Source organism: Leuciscus leuciscus (assembly GCF_965113295.1).
Source record: "Leuciscus leuciscus genome assembly, chromosome: 25".
Classification (NCBI taxonomy): Eukaryota; Metazoa; Chordata; class Actinopteri; order Cypriniformes; family Leuciscidae; genus Leuciscus; species Leuciscus leuciscus.
The window spans coordinates 20,028,990-20,052,072 of record NC_138724.1 but is presented as its reverse complement, the minus strand read 5'-3'; the positions used below and the strand labels follow the sequence as shown (position 1 = coordinate 20,052,072).

The 23,083-nt window shown below is 35.7% G+C and overlaps 2 protein-coding genes across 4 annotated transcripts in view; both read left to right on the top strand.

Annotated features, from left to right (window-relative positions):
- Window positions 1–457: 457 nt before the first annotated feature.
- ferry3 (FERRY endosomal RAB5 effector complex subunit 3) lies at window positions 458–16,569 on the top strand. 2 transcript variants are annotated; one of them, XM_082159436.1, is made up of 14 exons: window positions 458–591; window positions 1,058–1,241; window positions 1,365–1,510; window positions 4,182–4,363; window positions 5,102–5,201; window positions 5,300–5,421; window positions 5,827–5,933; window positions 7,296–7,493; window positions 7,595–7,723; window positions 8,672–8,743; window positions 8,816–9,018; window positions 13,802–13,859; window positions 14,909–14,976; window positions 15,548–16,569. In XM_082159436.1, exons 2-14 carry the CDS (start codon window positions 1,064–1,066, stop codon window positions 15,638–15,640), a joined length of 1,656 nt encoding a protein of 551 aa, XP_082015562.1. In that variant the 5' UTR covers window positions 458–591; window positions 1,058–1,063; the 3' UTR covers window positions 15,641–16,569. The 2 variants fall into 2 exon arrangements, with proteins under 2 accessions (XP_082015562.1, XP_082015563.1); XM_082159437.1 differs by lacking the exon at window positions 458–591 and adding an exon at window positions 623–702.
- A 1,753-nt stretch (window positions 16,570–18,322) lies between these two features.
- Window positions 18,323–23,083, top strand: part of LOC309490287 (solute carrier family 45 member 3) — a 30,774-nt gene continuing 26,013 nt past the window's right edge. For both annotated transcript variants that reach the window (XR_014202660.1, XM_082159372.1), the window contains exon 1: window positions 18,323–18,529. The gene's annotated coding sequence lies outside the window, so the exon portion shown is untranslated. The remainder of the gene's footprint in view (window positions 18,530–23,083) is intronic.

Here is a 23,083-nt window from a genome sequence, read left to right as displayed (position 1 = left end):
CCTAAATGATACAGTGACACAAAATACTACTATTAATATTACACTATTGCAGCACGAAAGCAATTTATATTATTCAGTGGACCATTTAGTTCCTCGAGTGCCATTAGGCCCACACAAAGGCCTATATCCTATTAAATATATGCTACTCTATTAATTATTATCTTAATTAAGATAGCCTATATTATATCCGATAAACAAGTCAAAGATTTCAGGCCTACATGTAGACAAACATTTTCATACTGGCCTACAAGAATAATCAGATTTTGTGTGATTAATAAGCAGCAATTATTTATTTTTTTAAATGCAGCGATTCACATTTTTCATAACATATAACTAGTTAGGCCTAAGTGATCGATTTTTGCTTGTAAACTGTGCAGGAGAGGACTCAAATATTTAATTTTTATTGCTAACTTTTGGCCAGTATGTTGGTCTGAAATATGAAATGATAATTATATTGAGAAATAAAAGATTATAATAAATTAGTTTAAACTTTTTTTTTTCTTCGACAAACCTCCTGTCGAGAAGAATCTGCTGTTACCAATTGCACACTAGCTTATCAGCTGACAGCTAGCCGAGTAAAAACAAGCGGAGGTAAGCCGGAAGTGTCTTTCAAGCAAATAATATTGAACAATTTACTGAAAAAATGCACAAATAATAGCCGTGAATTTCAACCACACTTGATTTTCAAACATACTTGAGTTTGTATGTGTTTTTTTAGTCTTCTGGGACGAGCTCGTTTCCGACCACTGAATTTATTCGTGTGATGTTAGCTGTTGTTGAAAAGAAAATTAAAACGATGTGCTTAGTTATGAACAGATATTTGCATCCATATTTTCTGTATTTATCTAACGAGAATTTCTGGCTACATCACGACGGCAAAGTTATTTGACGTGCTTATCCATATATTACAGTCTCAGTCCATCTCTACAGAACCTATGGCTGTGTCTCAAAACCTAGGGAGCTGCCCTACTAGACAGCATTCATAATAGTTATGTCAGCATCTGTCGTCTATGCTGTAAATCCATTATTTGTTTGTCTGTCTGTCCTCTGAATACAGGCTAAGATGAGGAAAAACAAAGGGAAAACCAATACAGTTGAAAAGGAGTTTGTGTTTGAGTTTAAGGCAGGAAAACATCACTGTGTCCTCAAAGTTCCACTTCAGTTCCCACTCAAAGAAAATGTCAGTGATCTTCATGGGCGGATCATGCTGCTTCATAAAATCCCCTGTTTTGTAGACAATGGTAACGTATTAACATTTATTTGAACATGTATCAGATTCAATCCTCAGTTTATCAACACATTATTTTCAAGTCGTGAATATGAATTACTGTGTAAACCCTCTAACGCTTCTGCTTTGATTTTAGACTTGAAAAACAGACTCGTTAGTTTCATAGAGAGGGAAATGTTAGCAGATTACGACCGAGAAGCAGAGGCAGCCCTGCAGAGACTCACTACTGGAGAGGTTGACGTCAACAAACTTACAAATATATGGGCCAAGGCCTATTCTGAGGTAAGAGCCTCAATCTAATAATTAAATTATTTCGGTGTTATTTCATTCCTTCTACATCTACACCAGCACCACTTCAGCTTTTAATTCTAAATCAATTTCCCTTTATTAAGTAGGTATATCAGTCAAGTCACTTTTATTTATATTTTTCTTTACACAATACAGGTTGTTTCAAAGCAGCTTCACATTAGTAAAACAGGTCAATTTTGAATCGAATTCAATTTAATCTGTTTAACAGCTCTACAGATGTTAATAGTGGCATTATATTTCAGCTTTAATTTAGTATGTTTCAATTTCAAATCATTGTTTCAATGTTGCAAAGTTCATTAATTATTAATCAAGTTATGATAAGCAGCTCAACAGAAGGCAATAGTGCATTTATTCAATTCAATTCAATTCTGTTTAATGTTTGTTCAGTTAAGTTTAATAACAGTGTGTATGTTGCAAAGTTAGTGTCATAGATAGAGATGCACCAGCGGAAAATTCAGGTTGTGCTTGCCGAAAACCGAAGCCGATAAATAAATAATAACCAATTAATGAATCTAATTAATTTAATAATCAACACTCAAATAGCTAAAACTGAGTTGTACAAACATTTAAATTACACCTAAGACAGTTTTTATATCAGTATTTTATTAACAGAATTGTTTCTACTTAAGTTTGTTGGTGAAATAAACCTTTAAACGACAATAAACTGTAATAACTTGTTTTCATGACAGATTTATTAAAACATACAATAATAAATAGGCTAATGAAGTCTTCACTAACAAGTTAAGTAAAAACATGCAATCACTGAAGTGATATGGAACTGTATACTGAATACTGGATACTGAAAATAATTGCATACCTTAGAACGTTCATCAACCAATCAGATTCAAGCATTCAACTGCCCTGTAGTATAAATGTCTGTTTCGGTCACTGATTTCGATCCTCCAAATCCATTTCGGACTGAAACTGAAAATAGCTTCTGAAAGTTTTTTTTTCTTTTTTTCGGAAAGACATTTTGCCAGCTGAACAATTGTTATGATTTTTACACAACAGTACAATGCATTGAACGCACTGCAATTATATCCCTTACAATCTCATTTTCATTCCCGTCAAAAATTAATTATGGCGCTATGCTGATTAAGGTCCATTACTCAGCTTAATTATTCCATCCGATAGCATCAATGCAGTTAAATCAATTGAATTACTCAATATCAGTAATTTTTTAATTTGCTAATTTGTCTTTTAAACCAATAAATCACACTGGCTCTGCCCACACAAATAATTCCTTTGAAACAGAATATCTGTCCTATTTCCACATTTAAGAAGGTCAGCCCGACCATCTGCATTAGCACTTCAAAGTATTGCAGTTTAAATTCTGCTTCCACTTGCTCCAGCAAACTTATAAAAAGAAAGCAGAATCCGCCCCCTCCCTTTTCTATGAAGCGCTGATGGCTCACAGCTATGCACACAGGATAACCATTAACATTTTACAGCAGCCATACACAAATACACATGGATGCTCTCCAATCTATTTCAAGCCCATCAAGTGGCCTTTTAACGACCACCTGGTTGTTTGTGTAAAAAGATTCTTATGGTTTTATTTATAGCGGTTAATTAAGCTTCCAGGTCTTTCTCCATATGCAAAATATGTAGGAAAAGTTCATCTAATGTATAGAAATAGGTTAAACAACCTATTATTTTATTTAGAAAAAAATATGAACTATAAATATTAATAAAAACATCAAGATTTAAAAAAATCGCTGCTGAGTATTTTCTCCTTAAACCTGCAGTGAAAAAAAGACAGTCTCAAAAACACAGTTTGAAACCACCCGTTTCCTACCATCACAAACATGTAACCAATCCTGTCAATGTGCTGCATAGTGAACGCAAGAACACCTTTAAGAAGGGACAGGAAAAATCATGTACATATAGCAATATAGCGGTTGAATTATGTATATGATGTATATTATGATGTTATGATGAACTATATGCCTTTCTCCACTGACGTTCTATAATGTTCAAAGCGTTTCTAACTCAAAGCTGTCTGACTCTGAGATGGCGAACGGGAACATGATTTATGTAACATATTAGCAACACATTATTAGCTCTTTGAGAACGTAGTCAAGCCAAAGGCTAATCATATCAATTACCGTTGTAGAGAGCGATACATAAAACGCATTACCATTCTGATACATCGACTTTTGTTGACGAGCTTGTATATAGTTCACTCTTCTGAATCAGTTTTTGGTATAAACATAGATGGCTAAATTAAACCAGTATTTCCACTCGCCACTATGTAGCATTTATTACAGTTGATCGAGTGGATCAGGAAGTCCGAGCTGGTGTGATTGAGTGGAGACAGGGACAAATTTTCATGGCTCAGCGTATACTTATTGAATCAAGGGTGTAGAGTTACATTCAAGCTATTTTAAGGCATGAAAATATTATTTTCACAAAAAAATTATAACGTTTAGATAGGTAATTTTGATGATCTAAGATGAGTTTTAATGGATACAATTATTGACTGCAGGGAGACTTTAAAACAACAACAAACAAAAGCATTTAGGGAAATCAATTTGTGTATTTCCAGTAGGTGACTAGTTGGTACAGAACAAGTAGTCAGCAAGTCGTTTACTCTTGTGCCACCCTGGTAAGTGTGTATGTTCTGTATCATTTCTGTGTGTAGACTACGCTGGAACATGCCCGTCCTGAAGAACCCAGCTGGGACGAGGATTTTGCGAGTGTCTATCATGAACTGATCCACTCTCCAGCCTCAGAGACCCTTCTCAACCTGGAACACAATTACTTTGTCAGTGTCTCTGAGCTCATCAGCGAAAGAGACATGGAGCTCAAGAAACTTCAGGAGAGGTTTGTGTGGGAGTTTGCAGTGAGATGGAATTCTGTTTTATGAGGCAAAATGCCAGGGAGTGCAATTTGGATAATGAGCTCTGAACGTAAATGCAGAATGTCTCCGTATTCAGTCAAAAATAAGTAGTTTTGTTTAATTGCATAATAGGGCAGATGGAGTACTTTATTTGTGTACTTTGTTTTTTAAAGATAATGATTATATTAATTGTTTGAATAGAAAACCTGTGACTGAAATGCAAGTCAACATTTGGACACAACTTTATTCTTTATTATGACAATTTTTTACATAAATATAAAACTATTATTTGAAATAATAGTTTCATATTTATGTAAAAAATTGTCATAATAAAGAATCAAATAATTTATTTCTTTTTAATATATGCACTACTATTTGAAGTTGTGGTGTTAGATTTGTTTATGTTTTTTTTTAAATAAATCTCTTCTGCTTGCCATGGCTATATTTATTTGTTTAAAAATTTACAAAAAACACGTATTTATTCCTGTGATGCAAAGCTGAATTTTCAGCAGCCGTTACTCCAGTCTTCAGTGTGTGTATATATAAGAATATATATATATATATAAGAATATATATACACACATATATATATAAACACTTACTTTTATGTTGATGTGATTAATCGATTTGTCAGCTATATATATATATCTTCATAAGAAACATGTCCAAAAGTCCAAAACTCCTACTATGAAATAATGAAATATTAGAATTTGTCTTTACAGACAGGCTGTTGAGATGAATAAAGTCATGCAGGAGCTGGGAAAGAGTTTGTGTGACCAGGATGTGAATACCGTGGCTGCCCAACACTTTGATGCACAACAAGTAAGACCAAACTGTCAGTCAGATTGAAACAAACTATAATAATGCAAAACATATGAATGACTCCAGACTCTTCTGTTTGGTGTTTTTGTGATGGGAAGGTGCTAGAGAACAAGTGGGCCAGTGAACTGAAGCATGTCACAGGCATCCAGAAACACGAGTACCAGGAATGGGTGATGAAGCTTCACCGGGACCTACAGAACCCCAACAACAGCACAATAAAGTGAGTGAAAGAGAAAGACGTAAAGACACTGATGGCATTAAGATTATGAATCCTTGCCGAGGTGATCAATGATTGTGTCAGGTGGTGAAGTGGATAGTAGTAGAAATCAGACACAGAGAAGCTGAAAGCTGGCCATGTGCGAGTAACATCCTCAAAGAGATTCTTCTGGTTCTGATTTAGGAAATTCTGCCTTATTCACTTGACTGTGAATGTTTTTAACACCACATTAGATGCGGTTTCAGTTCGAACTGATTTTTACTGCATCCCCGCTTTGACACATTGACACCGTCTAGCACATGAGTGAATAGTGTTACACTTGAGCCAACGGCAAAACAACTGTATTTATCATTGTGATTGATGGACGGCGAGGAACTTTAGAAGTTGAGCTTGTTATTTGTGTTTCAGCGAGGAGATCAAGGTGCAGCCCGGTCAGCTGGGGGAGGCAGGGGAAGCGGGGGCTCGGCTCTTCGAGGAGCAGCGACAGCTGGAGGAGAGCTTCACCATCCACTTAGGTATGGCGTTTCCTTGGAAACATTGGGCGCTACAAAACTGCACATAAAAATACCCACATACAACAAACCGGCGCGGGGATTTACGCCTACTTCCAATGTGTTTTCAGTCTGCCTCTCAAGGTCATTATTAACAACGTTTTGATCATATGTAGTGGACATGTTCAATTAATGTTTGACCAGAAAGGGTCCAAATGCATTTTGTTTAGATTTAAAACGTATTTTTGTGAAATGTTTTGCTTGCAATATTATTTGCCTTTATGTTTGATAATTTAGTATCTAATATAATGACATTGATGCACATTCATGCATTTTTAACCAAATATTTTTCGGGCCATTCTACATAAGGATGCACCCATTTAAAAATTCTGGGCAAGAACGTAATCTAATAATTGAAATGTAAATTCATGGCATTCAAATGAAAAGTAATTTTAAATAAGTGTTTTATAGAGTTATAAAGTCCAATTGTGTTCTCGCCATTGAATTTAAATCTCACAATTCTGACTTTATAACTCTCAATTGCAAGAAAAAACATCAGATTTGTGATAATATTTTAGATAAAAAGTCACAATTACCTTTTTAATTTTTTTATTCTGGGGTGGAAACAAGCTTCCATAGAATTTAGATGCCACAACACTATAAAGTACAGTATAAAAATGGACATACATTTTGAGATTAGCTCAAAAATGTTTGAGATTTAACAGTGTTATTAAAATATTAGTGTTAATAAATATGAACTAAAATGTTAACTAAGTGAGCATTAGATGACAGCAACATATCAAATATCATAAATATTTGATATCGACCAGTATACACTACAGTTCAAAAGTTTGGATTCAGTAATTTCTTTTTTAAAGAAATAGTAATACTTTTATTCAGCAAGGATGCATTCAATTGATCAAAAGCGACATTAGAGACATTTATAATTTTATTTCAAATAAATGCTGTCCTATTGAACTTTCTATTCATCAAAGAATCCTGAAAAAGGTTGTTGAAAACTGTTTCAACATTGATAGTAATAAGAAATGTTTCTTGAGCAGCAAATCAGCATGTTTTAAAGATTTCTGAAGGATCATGTGCCACTGACTAATGAAAATTCAGCTTTGCATCACAGAAATAAATAGAATAAAAAGCAGTTATTTTCAATTGTAATTATTTCACAGTATTACTTTTTTACTGTATTTTTTTAATCTAATAAATGCAGCCGTGGGCATAAGAGACTTCTTTCAAAAACATTAAAAATCTTACCAACCCAAAACTTTTGAACAGTAGAGTATATCCAATATTAACCGTACATCAAAATATTTATTTTTAAATAAACGGATACAAAAAGCCATCAAGGTGATGCGTATATTTGTCTTTCAGGGGCTCAGCTGAAGACCATGCACAATCTCCGTCTGCTGCGATCTGATGTTCTGGACTTTTGTAAGCACCGTCGGCACAGCAGCAGTGGGGTGAAGTTACGCCGACTGCAAACTGCCCTCTCGCTCTACTCCACATCGCTCTGCGGCCTGGTGCTGCTGGTCGACAACAGAGTCAACTCGTACAGTGGCATCAAGAGAGGTATCGTATATAAGTTATATCATTTCGTTGCAAAGATAAGCAAAAGTCAAAATAAAAGACAGCTAACGTAATAACATCTTCAATTGTTCCTATGACCTCAGACTTTGCAACAGTGTCTAAGGAGTGCACAGACTTCCACTTCCCCAGATTGGATGAGCAGCTGGACATCATCCAGCAGGTGGTGCTGTACGCACGAGCTCAGCGCAGCAGCAAGCAGAGAGAGCAGCCCGGTGAGTGACACAACAACTGTGTGTGTGTGTGTGAGTGTGTTTGTGTCCGTCCAAAACCAGCACCTCTGCATTGCACCATCGCATATCCAACTTCATTCCCACCACGAGGAAGTGTTCAGTTTCATTCGACAGGGACTATGACAGGCTACAATGAAACTTGATACACATTTTTTTTCAAGATGCACAAATGTTTTGGCAGAAAGTGGAGTGCACTGCTACAGTTTTTCATTTTGCTAACTCTTTGTAATAACTGTTGCATATTTAATTACTACAGTGAAAGAGAACTCTTATTACCATGATAATATCTTTTTTTGTTTTTGCTTTTCGACTTTTGTTAAGTAATTTACATTGAATTTAAACCACTGAGATTCAAATTTTATTGTGTGGTAATTGGTACAATAAGAGACTTATTTTAAAAACATTAAAAAATCTAAGTTATTCCAAACTTTTGACCGGTAGTGTACATACAGGGGTTGAAATTTTTATACATATTATATACATATACATTTCATCCCAAAATCAAAAGGAAATAACATGAAACATAAATGTAAATTAAGCACATCCTCCCAACCCAATTCACAGCAGCCTGCTTTTTTATTATTAAAATAAATATTTACTTTTTTGTTGCCTTTAGTTTTTTTTTTTGTATACATTTTTCTGCCTTAGTTTTTTTTGTATATGAAAACTAAGCACATTTTCTCCCAAATTCAATTACTATAATGTGAATAAGAATTGTATAATATTTAAATTGTAAATTGTATTTATACATTATTTTTATGTATTCGTTGTACTGATTTTAATGTGTGATGAATAGAATGGAAAAAATTATTGTGTCCAATAAATCTAATGACAATCATTGTTTAAAATTATGATAGTTACAAACTCAAAAGTGAAGCACAACATATTTGGATGCATTACACTAATACACATCTTGATTTTGTTTTGTAGAGATGACAAGAAATGGGGGAAGTGAAGACAAAAATAAGATCATAGATAGGAATTCCTCCAATATCCTCCCAGGTAATTCGAACATTTCCGTATGCTTTTAGCGCTCTGTTTGATTAGTCCTAACATGCTGTGGTTTTTCATAAGGTGAATTCTACATCTCTCGCCATTCCAACCTGTCTGAGGTTCATATTGTCTTCCACCTCTGTGTGGATGATAACGTGCGTTCGGGGAACATCACAGCCCGGGACCCGGCCATCATGGGCCTGAGGAACATCTTGAAGGTCTGCTGCACCCATGACATCACCACCATCACCATCCCACTGCTGCTGGTGCATGACATGTCTGAGGTAAGAGTAGATAGATGACATTTCACTTTATTAAAGAAAACATTTTTATTGCTGAACTATTTACAAACAATGACTTATGTTTTAGGGCTGTAACGATTCCTCGATTAAAGTCGAGTACTCGATTTAAAAAAATCCTCGATTGCAATTTACCCGTGTCGAGTAACCGGCAAAATACCGGAAGTGGCGCATTCCACAGACGAGAGTCCATGAACCGCATTACACAGTTTTCTAACGCCCGTTTCACACATACTCCGTTTGCAGTGCGTATGCGGTGCGTATTTTTTTCCGTACCCATGTTAACAGGTTAGAGCTTTCACACTGCACGCGGTTGCAGTCCGTCGATCCGTTCCAGTTGCGGTGCGTATACAGCAGTGCAGAGATCGTTTCCGCACCGAGTCTATTTTTGCTGTGCTGCAAACGCTGAATTAAAGTGACAGCGCATGTTTCGTGGTCAAAATGAATACAGATTGACCTGAAAATTTTGTAATTTCACCATAAATGCGATTAATTAAATAAAATGTAGTAAAACTCACCATAAATGTATTTAAATATAGGCTACTACGTTTTTGGTAAAGCAAGGAAAGCTACTATTTACCTCAACAAGGCGACATAATGAACAACACTTGTCACATTCGTGGAGGTGGAAAAACAAGTTGTGACATGCAAGATTTATTGTATTAATTTAAATGAAAAAGAAAAGGCATGAGAATCGGCTGTTTTGTCAATTTTAAGTTGCAATTTAATATAAGTACATGGTTAAATATTTGACCACTTGCTTGAGCAACTTAATATATAATTATATAGAAATAATGCATTTAATAATATGTTGTTTAAATTGTGTTTAAACGTGAATACGTTTATTAAAGAGTGTATATGTGTACAAAGAGAATTGCAATGCTGACAAAAAACTTTTTTTTAAATAAAAGTTGCTGATAACTTCTGGATTTGAAATACAAATAGTGAGTATGTATTTGTGTTATAGCCTGCAGCAGCGGATCAGTTACGCACTGCAAACGCAGAATATGTGAAAGCACTATTGCATGTGCTGCTCCTGCACTGCATACGCACTGCAACACGCACCGCACACGGAGTATGTGTGAAACGGGCGTAAGGCTACGCGATATATTTAACTGTTTACAATCATGATATTGTGAAATCACAAAGGCTTAGATTAAGTTAAATAAATATATGCGCTGTTTTTTTTCTCCCACAGAGAAGCATGACGGTTGAATTATTTACATGCGTGCAGATTGTGTTAAAAATAGGCCTACCTCAGCTCCGTTCACAGTAAACGCTGCTCCACACGTATACTCAGTCTCTGCATGTGCTGTTTGTTTAAGTTTCCAATAATGTGCATTTGGGAACGCAAAACCCCGGACGCGTGTTTCATAGTAACTTACTGTCATCATTTATATGCGTGGAGCGTCTCGGGTTTCTCAAACTCCATCTTTGCATGCTGTGAGTTTGTGTGGCTTATAACGTTCATCTGCACGCAGTCTGCGCCGTTTCACAAGATTCGTAATGCAGCTCATTTATAAATCTTCGCCAACACAGGAGAATACATAAGTATGTTTCTGAATATATTCAGAAATATATTCGCAATCGCATATATTCTCATGTGCGAATTGTTGTTCATCGCGATTTCAAAATAAAAGTTTAACCCTTGCACTGCTTGCATGTTTTGACGTGCACATGTTCTTTTCAAGAAATTACGGCAGCTGTTGCATTTCTATCGTACAGAAGTGACCAAATATGAAAGATTAAGTTGACATTTTAATTAAATGTTATGTTTATTAGTTATCATATATTTTACATGGTGTATTTTAACAGCGTTGTTCAATAAAACACATATGATTACTTTGATACTTTATTTGAACCAATAATTATTGCTTGTTATTGTTATTTGGGTAACACTACATTAAGGCTCATTAGTTAACATTAATGTATTAATCAACATGAACTAACAATGAACAATAGCTACATCTGTAACTAACATTTGTTCATACAAATAAAGCTGTTCATTGTTTGTTCATGTTAGTTCATTACATTAATGTTAACAAATACAACCATTAATTTTAATTATGTATTAGCAAATGTTGAAATTAACATGAACTAAGATTAATAAATGCTGTAGAAATAAATATTGTTCATTCTGAGTAACTAACAAACCATATTGTAAAGTGTTACCTATTTGTCTTTAAGTCATTTTAAAGGCTGTTGTTCACTTGGATCTATTTTTATTACCACACTTTTTTATCCGATTACTCGATTAATCGATGGAATAATCCGTAGAATACTCGATTACTAAAATAATCGATAGCTACAGCCCTATTATGTTTATATTATTTAAGCATCTGTGAAGTCATGGGAGTGATTCATGTCTGAATTCCCAAAAGTGTCCAAAGCCTGAACTTTTGAGCCGCTAGACACAATTTTGATTGGAACGTCTGAAAAATTGTAGTTGAGGACTTAAATTTCGTAGGGTGTTCAAAAACCCAACTCAGCCTCAACTTTTCTATTACTGGAATCTTTAACAGTCTACATTCTAAGTGTGTTCCAGAGCATTCTGCTGCCAACTACCATCATTAAGATGTTTTTGTGGGAATGTTGGAGGCTTTGGCCCTTTACATTGGCATCTAGTTCTAGAACATGCAAACAAGCAGCCAAACAAAACAATACATTCCATTTTAACCACCTGCGTCACGCTACATATATCTGATATATTTGCTCTCAAGAAGCAAAAAGCATTTCTGTTCACTTGTGATTGGTGTTCCTATAATTCAGCATGCATTTGTTTTCCTTGAAAATGTTGCTTCATTGTGCACGCTTAATTACTGTAATTTATTAACAAGCCAAAGCATGTGATCTGGCTTGCATTGATGTGTGGAAAATGAAAAGGGCCATGTCCTATTATGCAAACAATTCTATTCTACTTAAAATATGAACATATAAATAAAGAAAGAAATCGTCATTTTGAATCCTAGAGTGAATTTAGGTTGTGATGGGAAATGCTTTGCAAAATTTTCGAAGCAGTTTGAAACTGGTGGTGCCTGCTGGTAAAAACAGTGTAGATGCAATGAAAACCCATCCAAAACGTGCATAAACACACGTTTTACAAACCAATTGCAAATGTATCTATTAAATGCAATAAACAAATCATTTAAAACCATTAAAGCAACACCAAGGAACTTTTCTCTGCGGTCGCCCTACAGGTTGGAAGCGGAATTGTCCATTACCTCTGTCGTAAATAATTTAGCCTATCGCATCCTACTGTCGTACTCGCACGCTCGGTGTTTATCCAGCACCGGCTTTGGAATCAACAATTGTAACGCTTGCCGTAAAGCAAGTCAAATTTGTAGTTTTCTTATGTCTCATTAGAACTACAGAAACGCGACCCGATCTGGCAATCTTACATAGCGTGGATATACCAGATAAAGGACCGCAAAGCGGTGGCGTAAGTGCCTTTCACCCTGTCACGACTTGATGAACCACTGAAACGATTTTGGAAACATTATTTGAAGGTAAAAAATCCTACTTAGTGTTGCAGCTTTAAATATGAAGTGTCTGTATAACATAATATTTAATAAATTGTAGGGCTTGTTTTATGGAGAGCTTGGTTAATCAGGCCAATAAGAGACTTTTAACTTCAACTCTTCCTTATTATACAAATGTGTCATTAAAAATGTCTACAAATTCATAAAACTATGTAGACACTGGTTCATGTGTTCACAGAGATCATTGCCCCCTAGCAGCGAACCATTGAAATTTCGAAATGTTTCGAAACAGTTATGACATAACGAAGCCTTGTTAACTAAAATCACGTGACTTTGAACGTTTGAAACATGTTGCGAATCACTGGTTCAAAACAAATGATTTGCAAGGGTTTTGAAGCTTCACAAAGCGCCAATCACTAAATTTAGGCATCACAACATTAAAAATTGATATATTTTTTTAGATGTAACTTATTAGTTTAAAAAAAAAGATTAACTGTGAATGAGCATAAGGTGACAGCAAAGGTAATTGACAATGTAAAAAAGAGGAATATGCATAAAATATCCAATATCAGGCAGTATATAACCAATGTCGACATATAATTTAAATAATGAACGATAACCAATGTGGTACCGAGATTTTGTCCTGATTAAATTGAACTCTTTAACTTTAGGTTAAATTTTTACTTGGATGCTCAACCTCAAAACTCATCCTTTAATTTAGAAATAGTCTGTTTTGGATCAGGCCGTCTGGACTGACCAGTGTAGTTCTGGGTAAACGAAAGCCTCAATCACAGCCTCTCTGACCACAGGCCGATGTTGAGGAATGTTCAGTGTTCAGGAAATGTTTTTCATCTGAACAGGAACTGTGTGTTCTCCCAGCCAAAGGCCAAGGATGCTTATAAGGCTGAGGTCTTAAGCCCTTTTGGGACAGGATTCGTTTTTAGGACGTACATGTCTGTAAAGTAATTGTTACTTTGGACATCTGTAAAGTTTATCGTCGAATGTCTGTAGAAATCAACAAGATAAGTGCGACTACTGCATTTATATTGCTGTTACACAGAAATGTCTCATCACAAAATGATCTATAGTAAAATATTAAACGTGTGACATGAAAATGAAAGTGAAATTAATTTGAGATCTGAATAGTCCTGTATGAGAAGTTGTAGTTCTTCTTCACTTTGTGGAAGTTTTTCTCTACAAAGAGTTGTTTGGTACTTTTGCATCCTGGTTAAATATTATCTTAGTCACTGATTTTATCCCTCTCTTCCTCTTCCTCCTCTTCTGTACAGGAGATGACCATTCCCTGGTGTCTGAAACGAGCTGAGCTGGTCTTCAAGTGTGTGAAAGGTGGGCATGCAAAGAGCACAAATGTAGAATGTGCAGAAACTGCCATTGATTATCAACATATTCTATCAATAGCCTATATATAATTTGTTTACATTCTGATTATTTTTGTCTGTAATGTTGGTTTTAAAGGCATCTAATACTGGGTTGTAAAATATTTTAGTTGAAAATATACCCATCCCGTTTAGTTGGTTGTGTAAGACCAGCCTTAATGTGGATATTTTTCCTTACTAGTAACAAATATCTCTATTATGCTTTTTTACATTTTCAACTTTCTTTAGTGTGTAATGTTGCTGTTTGAGCATGAAAAAGGTCTGCAAAGTTACAAAGCACAAAGTCCACTCCAAAGGGAGTTATTCTCTATATCAGCAAGCACTTGATTGTAGTCTTCAGTTTTCTTCTGGGAATGTACACGTCACAACATTCCTCATTTAAATAACTCCCGTAGAAGGCATATGAGTAGTGTTAGTAATGTGTTGAAAGTTTTGGTTATGGTAAGGGGCGTGATATTTCTGAAACCCGCTTGAAGTGGTTGACTAATCAAACACACTGGTCCAGCTGACCAATCAGAGCACATTGCGCTATTTGGAAGGATTGGCTTCATAGAGACAGGAACTAAACAGAGTGTTACTGACAGACTGGGAAGAGAGGTGTTGCAACAATGTCAAATATCTGAAATTTTTTGTTTTTTGAACATTCAAGCTTGAAAAACTATTCCTGTAGACCCTTAAAAACAAAATTAACACTTTGTAAAAGAGCATAATATGGCCTCTTTAATATACTATTTTTCTTTTTTTTAAATAATATTTTGCAAGACATTTAATTATTCTTTACATATTATTTGAGAACAACATATTCAAGTAATTTCCAAGTAATTTTTACTTTTGAGGGTCAATAACAGTAGTATAATCAATCAATTTAGTTGAGTATTGTTGTTCATATTTACTTATCTTCTGTGTCAAATAAGAAGTCATTTTCTCCATTATCTCTACTTAAAACAATATGATAATGGTAAGAATGCAAATTTAATCTTCTTTGCCTTTTTTATTTAGGTTTTATGATGGAAATGGCCTCCTGGGATGGAGGAATCTCACGGACTGTTCAGTTCCTTGTTCCACAGGTTAGTTTTAGCCTCATTGACAGTACAACAGTGTCTTTTTTATCTAATAAGTGACTATTCAGGAAATGTACTGGCAGTAGAAAAAATAAAGCATAATATACTAACTGTAATCTCAAACAATAGTGTCCATCGGTTGACAAATGCTTACAGGCTTAGTGGACTCTTCACATTCACAGCTGCCTGTTTTACTCTTTAACACCTTTTAAAATAACTCCTCTAAACTAAACCCTGTTGTCTAGATGCCGAACACACTGTATACTTACACTTTATATATATGTACTCTATCATTCAAAAATATGGGGTCTGTAAGATCTGTATACAGTAAAAACAGTAATATTGTCGAAAATATTGTTAAATGTTCAGTGTCACATGATCCTTCAGAATTCATTCTAATATGCTGATTTGCTGCTCAAGGAACATTGTGAAAGTCTAACTTTTGGTCAATTTAATGCAAAAAACATCCTGACCCTAAGCCTTTTACTAAAGTCATTTACTAACAAAGTTACATTGTTTAGCAATTTATTAAAGAATGTGGCATCAATCTGTCTTTCTGATTGTCTTTTACCATCAGAGTATCTCAGAGGAGATGTTCTACCAGCTGAGCAACATGCTGCCTCAGATCTTCAGAGTCTCCTCGACGCTTACGCTAACGTCAAAACGCTAAACACACACAGCACCCCTCAGCTGGTGTCTTGTCACTTTAGGTTCTTAATTTTCAGAGACGTACAAACCGTAAAGCTGTTTTGATACACACTGTCATGTGATCAACACAATCCTGTCACAGGAGGCTTAGCACCATGGCCTGATTATTTCAGTCATGAATTTTCCCTGGAATTCATAGATCTGTGCATTCCACATATCAGAGGGAAGTGTTCAGAGTTTTAGCTGTCTTGCTGTGACTGCCTAATGCTGCATGGGGAAACGCCATGGGTAATGCCAAGACAAGCTGTGTGTTTGTGCTGCATTGCAGTCAACCACCTTTGGCCTCTTGTGTCATCATTCCTCTCCACAAACACAAGATGGCGCTTTATTCAGTAGCATTTACATGTAGTTTGAGGTAACCAAAGCTGCTGATTCCAAATGTCAAATGAAACCAACCTTCCAAGCAATCTAAGTGATTTACCATGTGTTTGTATATTAAGTGCCAGTTGTAAGCCCTGGCATGTGTGCAGTTATATTTGAACTGTGTAATCTTTGGAAAGTGGGGCATTTGAAAACAGTATCATCTGTTTTTTATTGTAAATCTAACTTAACAGGACTCTAAAAAATATATACCTACATAATATTAATCAGGCAAGCAGGAAATATTTTTAGAGCCACAAAGAAAATCTACATATTAACTGTTTTCTGTTAAGTCTTTTGTTGGACTTCCCCTAATGAGGATATTACCATATGAAGTAGCAAAGTAGGGCTAATCTGAGGGTTAAAGCATTTGCATCCATATTAGCCTTTTGTCTGATACTACTGACGTGCTAATTATACGTTCATTGCTAAATGTAAATGCTTTGTAATTAAAGTACACTTCAATTAAACTCTGAATTTGACTATTTGATAATGCCAAAGTTGTATTAAAAATGTGTTGGTTTAGTTTAACTGCAGGTCTGCTTCCTCTATTACATATTATTTGTAATTAAAGGGATCATTTACTCACCCTCATGTTGTTCCAAACCTGCATGAGTTTCTTTCTTCTGTTGGACACAATAGAAGATATTTTAATGAATGTTGGTAACCAGACTGTTGATGGTAGCCAATTACTTGTATAGTAGGAAAAAAGACTATGGAAGTCAATGGCTACTACCATCAACTGTCTGGATACCAACATTCATTAAAATATCTTCTATTGTGTCCAACAGAAGAAAGAAACTCATGCAGGTTTGGAACAACATGAGGGTGAGTAAATGATGACAGAATTTAATTTTTTGGGTGAATTATCACTTAATATACCGGTATATACTTTTGTATACTACAAAAGTCTATATATCACATATATACTATGTGTATGTGTGTGTGTGTGTATTCAATTATTAATTTTAGGATCATTGTGTGTTTTTGGTCAACAGGGTTTCTTTCATTCTTGGCAAAAACAGTACAAATATGTTATCTTTTAATTTGATGTATGAATCAAACAGGTCACGGAAGGCCAACAAAAGTTCTAGACTGTTCTGCTGTCCCTGCCAAAGTGAACTCAATCAGTCTAATGGCCCAGCAGTCTCGCTGTCATTGGTGCTCAACTCAGAGAGCTTGTGCTAAGGAAATGTGTCACCAAACGTCTCACATTCTTAGTATCAGTTAGTGTCAGAATCTGGTCTCTGGTTACCCCTGTTTTGGGTAGGGGACAGAGGTGCGTGCTCAGCAGCGGCCCCTCCAGCACAACCACCTCCCCCCTCTCGGCTTGCTGTTTTAACGGCCAGCTCTTTAGCCATCTGAGCCCTTATCATCCAACAACTGTGCCTGACAGAGCACTGTTTATTCAGCCAGGGTCAAACATTGAACGACCTCCCCTGATGAACTGGCCTATCTATCCTGTTTGTGTGATGAGTGTGTGATGTGTTCATTTTACTTAGAGTCATCATCTGCGCAGTGCACACTGTTTACATGTGTCGTCGATACATAAAAGTGTAGAAAGTTGATTCTCCTGGTGATTAAGATTTAAAAAGAAGCTGACGCTCAATTGAATAACAGTTTTCTGCAATGTATCATTTGAACACCATAAGCCAGGCCCAGACATTCCTCATGGGATCAGATAGTGGCACGAACTGTTCTGTTAAAGTTGGCATGAAAGTTGTGATATTCTTTCTTTCCTATTGTGACGTATGTGAAACGGCTTCTCGAACAAGAAAAAAAATGTAGGACAGGACTTGATTTTGTCCATCTGGAATTGATTGGATGATTGTGGTTTGCTCTTGCTGTGATCTCATGTGAATGACAGGTTGTTCCACCAGTAAACATTTTGATTTAAATTATTTTGATTGAAGATTACAAGAGCAAATACATTTTTATTAAATAATGATATGCACAGATAAATCATTTAGCCTATAATTATAGACTGCAATATTCCATTTTTTTTCTTTTCATTTTGATGGTGACCAAGTATGCCGGATGGATGGATGGATGGATGGATAGATAGATATCAGCTGTAATATAAATTTGACTAAATTCATTTATAATAGAGACGTCGTTTTGTTTTAAAAGGTCACATTAAAAACTTGTTTTTCAGATGCAAATTCAGGCACTTCCATCTATATTAAGCTAAATAATAAAATCAAGAACTTTTCCTTTAAAAAATAAAACGGTCCTTAAAACCTAAAGAAAATAACGGATCAGACTCTAAAAAGGAAGAAACGGAAATTCCATGCACTTTTTTTCTCTTCTTTGGTGGTTGACCTAAACTCAATAGGAGGATTTAACCCATCCTCTACACCTCCCGGGTCCGTGCATTGATTCAAGCCTTTCCCCGGATAATTTCAGCACGTCACTGAGTCCTTCCCACAAAGTTGGGAAACAGCGGAGCGTCCGTGAATGCGAGCGGACACACGAGAGCCGCGTCTGGAAGGTAAGACCAGCATGTTCTGTTCTGTATAAGTGATTATATGCTATATATAAAGCTTTACTTTGTGTCATTGATGTGGTCGAGCTGAGAGAGGTTTCTAAATGAGTGATAAACGCAAGAAACTTGTTCATTGAATTAAAATGACTTCCGCTTCCTGCATGATAAGCTCGCGCCGCATAAAATCACTAGAGGAGAACAGCAAACATGTTTGTACCGTTATACAAACACGTGAGACGTAAGACTAGCGTTGTTTGCACGAGGTTGATATTTACTTCATTTTTTTTCCAGTACTGCCCACGACATAAACAGTGGGTTTCTTCTTTAGAAGTTTAACGTATAAACCCTGACTCTTTAAACTCTCAAACTTCTTGTACTCTGCCTTTCCAATATATTTGTATGGGGTCCCAAGTGCCATCATGGTGTTAAACGATTAAACGACTGTTAAACGATTAGAGTCGATTATCTTTTCCCCCCAAATGAAGCATTTGGTGAGACCCCCGCTGTTTTGACACATGTCTGTGGGGGAGGCAAATACTTAGTATTTTGAGACTTTGTTTAGTCTACCTCATGTTTTTGCTGTGTCTCAAAACATAGCAGGCTGCCTGCATAGACAGCATTTTTGGCGTCATTTGGCATATTCTGCATCTTATGCGCGTTCGGAGTCCCGCTTCATAAACGAATCTCCTGTGTGGAGTCTACTTTTTTTCTGAATAATAACTTACCGACTCTTTGAACCATGAACTGTCTCTTTCAACCACATTCGAGTCGCAGCCATCCTCGTTTACAACTCGCCGACTCACCGAACCAAAAACCGTCAATCCGACTCAAAATGATCCAGATTAGCCTACCAACCCTTTATTGCAATTGAAATAGACTTTGTAACGTTTTAAAGCATGTAATAAACTAAACAAACATGTAATTTAAAAGTCGATTATGTTATATTTTCAGATTCAGTTGTTCATTTTTTTAACCGAATGAACTGAGGCTGCAAATTTGGTCTCATTTCCATCCACCAGCACAGTTATTATGAGTCACTGCTGACAGCTAGACAATATTTATGGGGAGTCTAGACAAGAATTTATTTATAGCAGTCTCTCTTGACATTGTTCGCCTGAAATTTAATAAACAGAAAATGGTACGTCTAAAAGCACATTTCTCAGTGGGAGGGTGGTGTGTGTCTCCACTGTTTCTTTTATACCAGACAGACAAACATAATACATTTAAGAAAGAGTTTTCCCCCACATTAAGTTTAGCTAAGCATGAAGATGCTTTAGGGCTTGAGATCCAGCACTCCACACCACATCTGCTACTTCCTTGAGAAATGTTCTTCACCCGAAATTCCCTTGCTAGACCAGCTGTACTCAGCGCGCCTAATACTACACAAGATCACGCAACCTGCAGAGCCTCTTAAGCTAGGCAAGGTGTTTTGCTTTCTTAATTACACATGCTCCTCTTTCAGCCATCCAGACTGTCTAAGCACCTTTACCACTAGGCATGTTATAGTAGATTTATAGTCAACACGTTTTGGTTGAAAATGTAATGGTGATCATCTGATTTATTTTAGTAATGTTTTGCATAATAAAAAAAAACTTTGCATAATAGTAATAATAATAATAATTATTATCATTTTATATTATTATTAATATTATTATTTATGCAGGTAATGACTGAAAACTAATTTGAATGAAATACTTTTTTTTTTTCAATGAAATTATTCTACTATATTTTTGTTTAGATAATATTTTTTTATTTAATATTTTGAATTTTTAGGTGATTTTATGATACTAAATTAGCCTATATGTAGGCAATGTAGTAGTTATAATGCATTTATTAACTTTTTGAGCATGGACCTGAAAATGAAATTCCCAACTTAAACTATCATAAATCTTGAATGCTTTGATGCAAATGCTTTTTTTAAGACGACACTTGGCAGATTATTTCTCAAGTGAAAAAAGTTTAAAGAAGTGAACTTAAAAAAAGTTATCAATTTTACTTTGTATTGTTGTTTTATTTTCCAAAACGAAATTGACGATATTTTCCTTTCCGAAAATCAAAGCCATAAATCTAAACAAGCTATGTGCAATTTGAGGTTGATATCTCAAAAGATGAGATTTCAGTAAGATTTTCTTTGGGAGCAGTACCAAACGTTTCCAATAGATGAAATTCGTCTGAAATTCGATGAAAGTGTAACTATTTTTTTTCAGGACCATTTAACCTTTTCGAATCATATCCATGATTTTTTTTTGTGTGTGTGTTCACACAGTATTTATTTTATTTTTGCTCAAAAATTATCAAAACGGCACCAAAGGGTTATCATAGTTATTAATATAATGGCTGCGAGAGAGAGAGAGAGAATGAATATGTATTCTATTTGGCCAGCCATGAGTTAATTTTTTTTATATATATATATATATTTTTTTTTTATTATAATTTTTTTAACTCATGGCTGGCCAAAAAGACTGCTTCAGAAACAAGATTATTTGTTTATCCTCATTATACTTAGCCAGTATTAGTTACCCTGTTCCAGTTACCCATTATTGTCTCATTAGACAAGAAACGGTTGACATCTGGAATTTAAGTTGCTGTAACTCACCTATAGTAATTCAACTAGTTGGTGGTACTCAAATTGTCGTTAAAAGACACAAAAAGCCTCCCTTTGCCTCAAGGTCAGTGTTTACACCGCTAACCTGTAATACTGAGCTATTGCCAGCTGGCTTAAGGTGAATGATGTCTCCACGTCTACACCAAAGGGCCAAGTTCGAAAGATTCGGATGGCTGCCAACCAGCTTTGGAAAGTCACCTTCCATCCTCTTGGCTTGGTCTATTCCTTTCAAGTTGTTCATTCCTTTAATGTTTGCTGGACTGGATTTCAGTAAATAATTGGAGGTGCCAACTAAGACCAGACTGAGCAAGTGATGTCTGTTTGAGTTGGAAAATGAAATATATACTCATTGATGTGGTGTATTCTTAGGACTACAAGACAATGGTGGTGAATGCAGATTTTGTGATGAAAACACTTTGTATTGCATGCCTGAGGCAGTGCGGTTCAAATGGTTTTATTTGCCCATCATCCTAAGATTGCCGACAAACCCATATGACCCATCTTGGCCAATCATTCAGATTCATTCATATTTAGCTTTTTTCAGTCCTGGCACCCTCACACTTGTAGAATAAGATGACAAAAGTGATACAAAACCACTGAGTATACCCACAGAGTATGTGGTAACACTGTTTCACTGCCGCTTTACCAGCTTTTTTTTCTTTTTTTTTTGTGCCTCTGCGTACGTGGTCTCAAAGAACTTTCATTACAAAGAACTGGGGAGTTTCAGCCTTGTAGATGGGATATTTTTGGCATCCTTTAAAAAGATGCTGTTTGGTGTAGTCGCAACAACTGACAAGAAAGTATGACTACTTTTTTGTATGTCCTTGAACAAATTGCCTTAAAGATGATAGTAATGCTTGACATTGTTTTTCAGCAAAAGTGTGTGAATTTATATATAAACTCTGTTATTTGTGGCTTTTGTTTTGACTCTGCCAAAAATCCTCATTTATTAAGGCAATGCAATCTAGGTCTTTCCATTGTCTCAACTGTTTATGTCTTTGGTTATGAAGAAAAATTAGTCGAGGTTTGCAAACCTATCATCCTGAATGCTTTCCTAGGGCTTTTAAAAGCTGCATTTAAGGATTTGTCTGTATGTTAGAACTGTTTAATGTGCCTCTGCCGCTCATCAGCAACATTGGCTGCTAGACATTCTGCATCTTAAACGTCCATTTTGTGTATAATTCAATTTAGAACCCTCTCAGAGTGTTTTCATGGAGACCTCATTATGGAAAAGCAACCACAAATGTAATGTCTGCAGTGGAGGCTCCAAAGCTAAGCTTTTTTTCTAATAGCAAGAAATACTTTCATGCAGAGTATCAGGTCAAAATCACAATGGTGTACATGGGGCCCTGAGGACAGGATAAATGAGACTTGTCTTGAAGCATTTTCCCAGAGTGATAATGCCAGATGTTGGTAGAGAAAAGCCACATTGACTGAAGTGTGGGAGAACAGCCTCGTATATAAACACGGATGCTTCGGTTGAATAAACAGATTCTGTATTTGCCAGGAAACCCCAAGTTACGAAAAAAGCAAGGGGATGAAATGAATGTTTATGATTTACTGTCCCTTCAAGTAAGTCAATGTCTGGGCGACAGTGAGAAATATGGGTTGGGGGAGAAGGCCTCTTTCATGTAGTGAAAAGGATAGAAGAAGACCTTTGATATTTGAGATGCACTGAACTCTTTGAAAGGATAAACTGTGATTTAAGTCAGTTTGGCCATGCGCTTTGATGCTCATTTCAGCTTGGCTATTGTTGCGTCATAAATGTTTTTTTGGTGGAGCGTCTCTGCGTTTTGTTGATTCAGTGAATGTTTGAGAGCCTTATGTGGTTCTTTTTGAATGTACACATCCACACCCAAAGTTATATTCCAGTGCCTTTTCATCTGGAAACTCTACATGAAAAGAACTTTGCACTGTAAGTTCAGCTGTTTCCAAAACAATGACATTATCGTCTA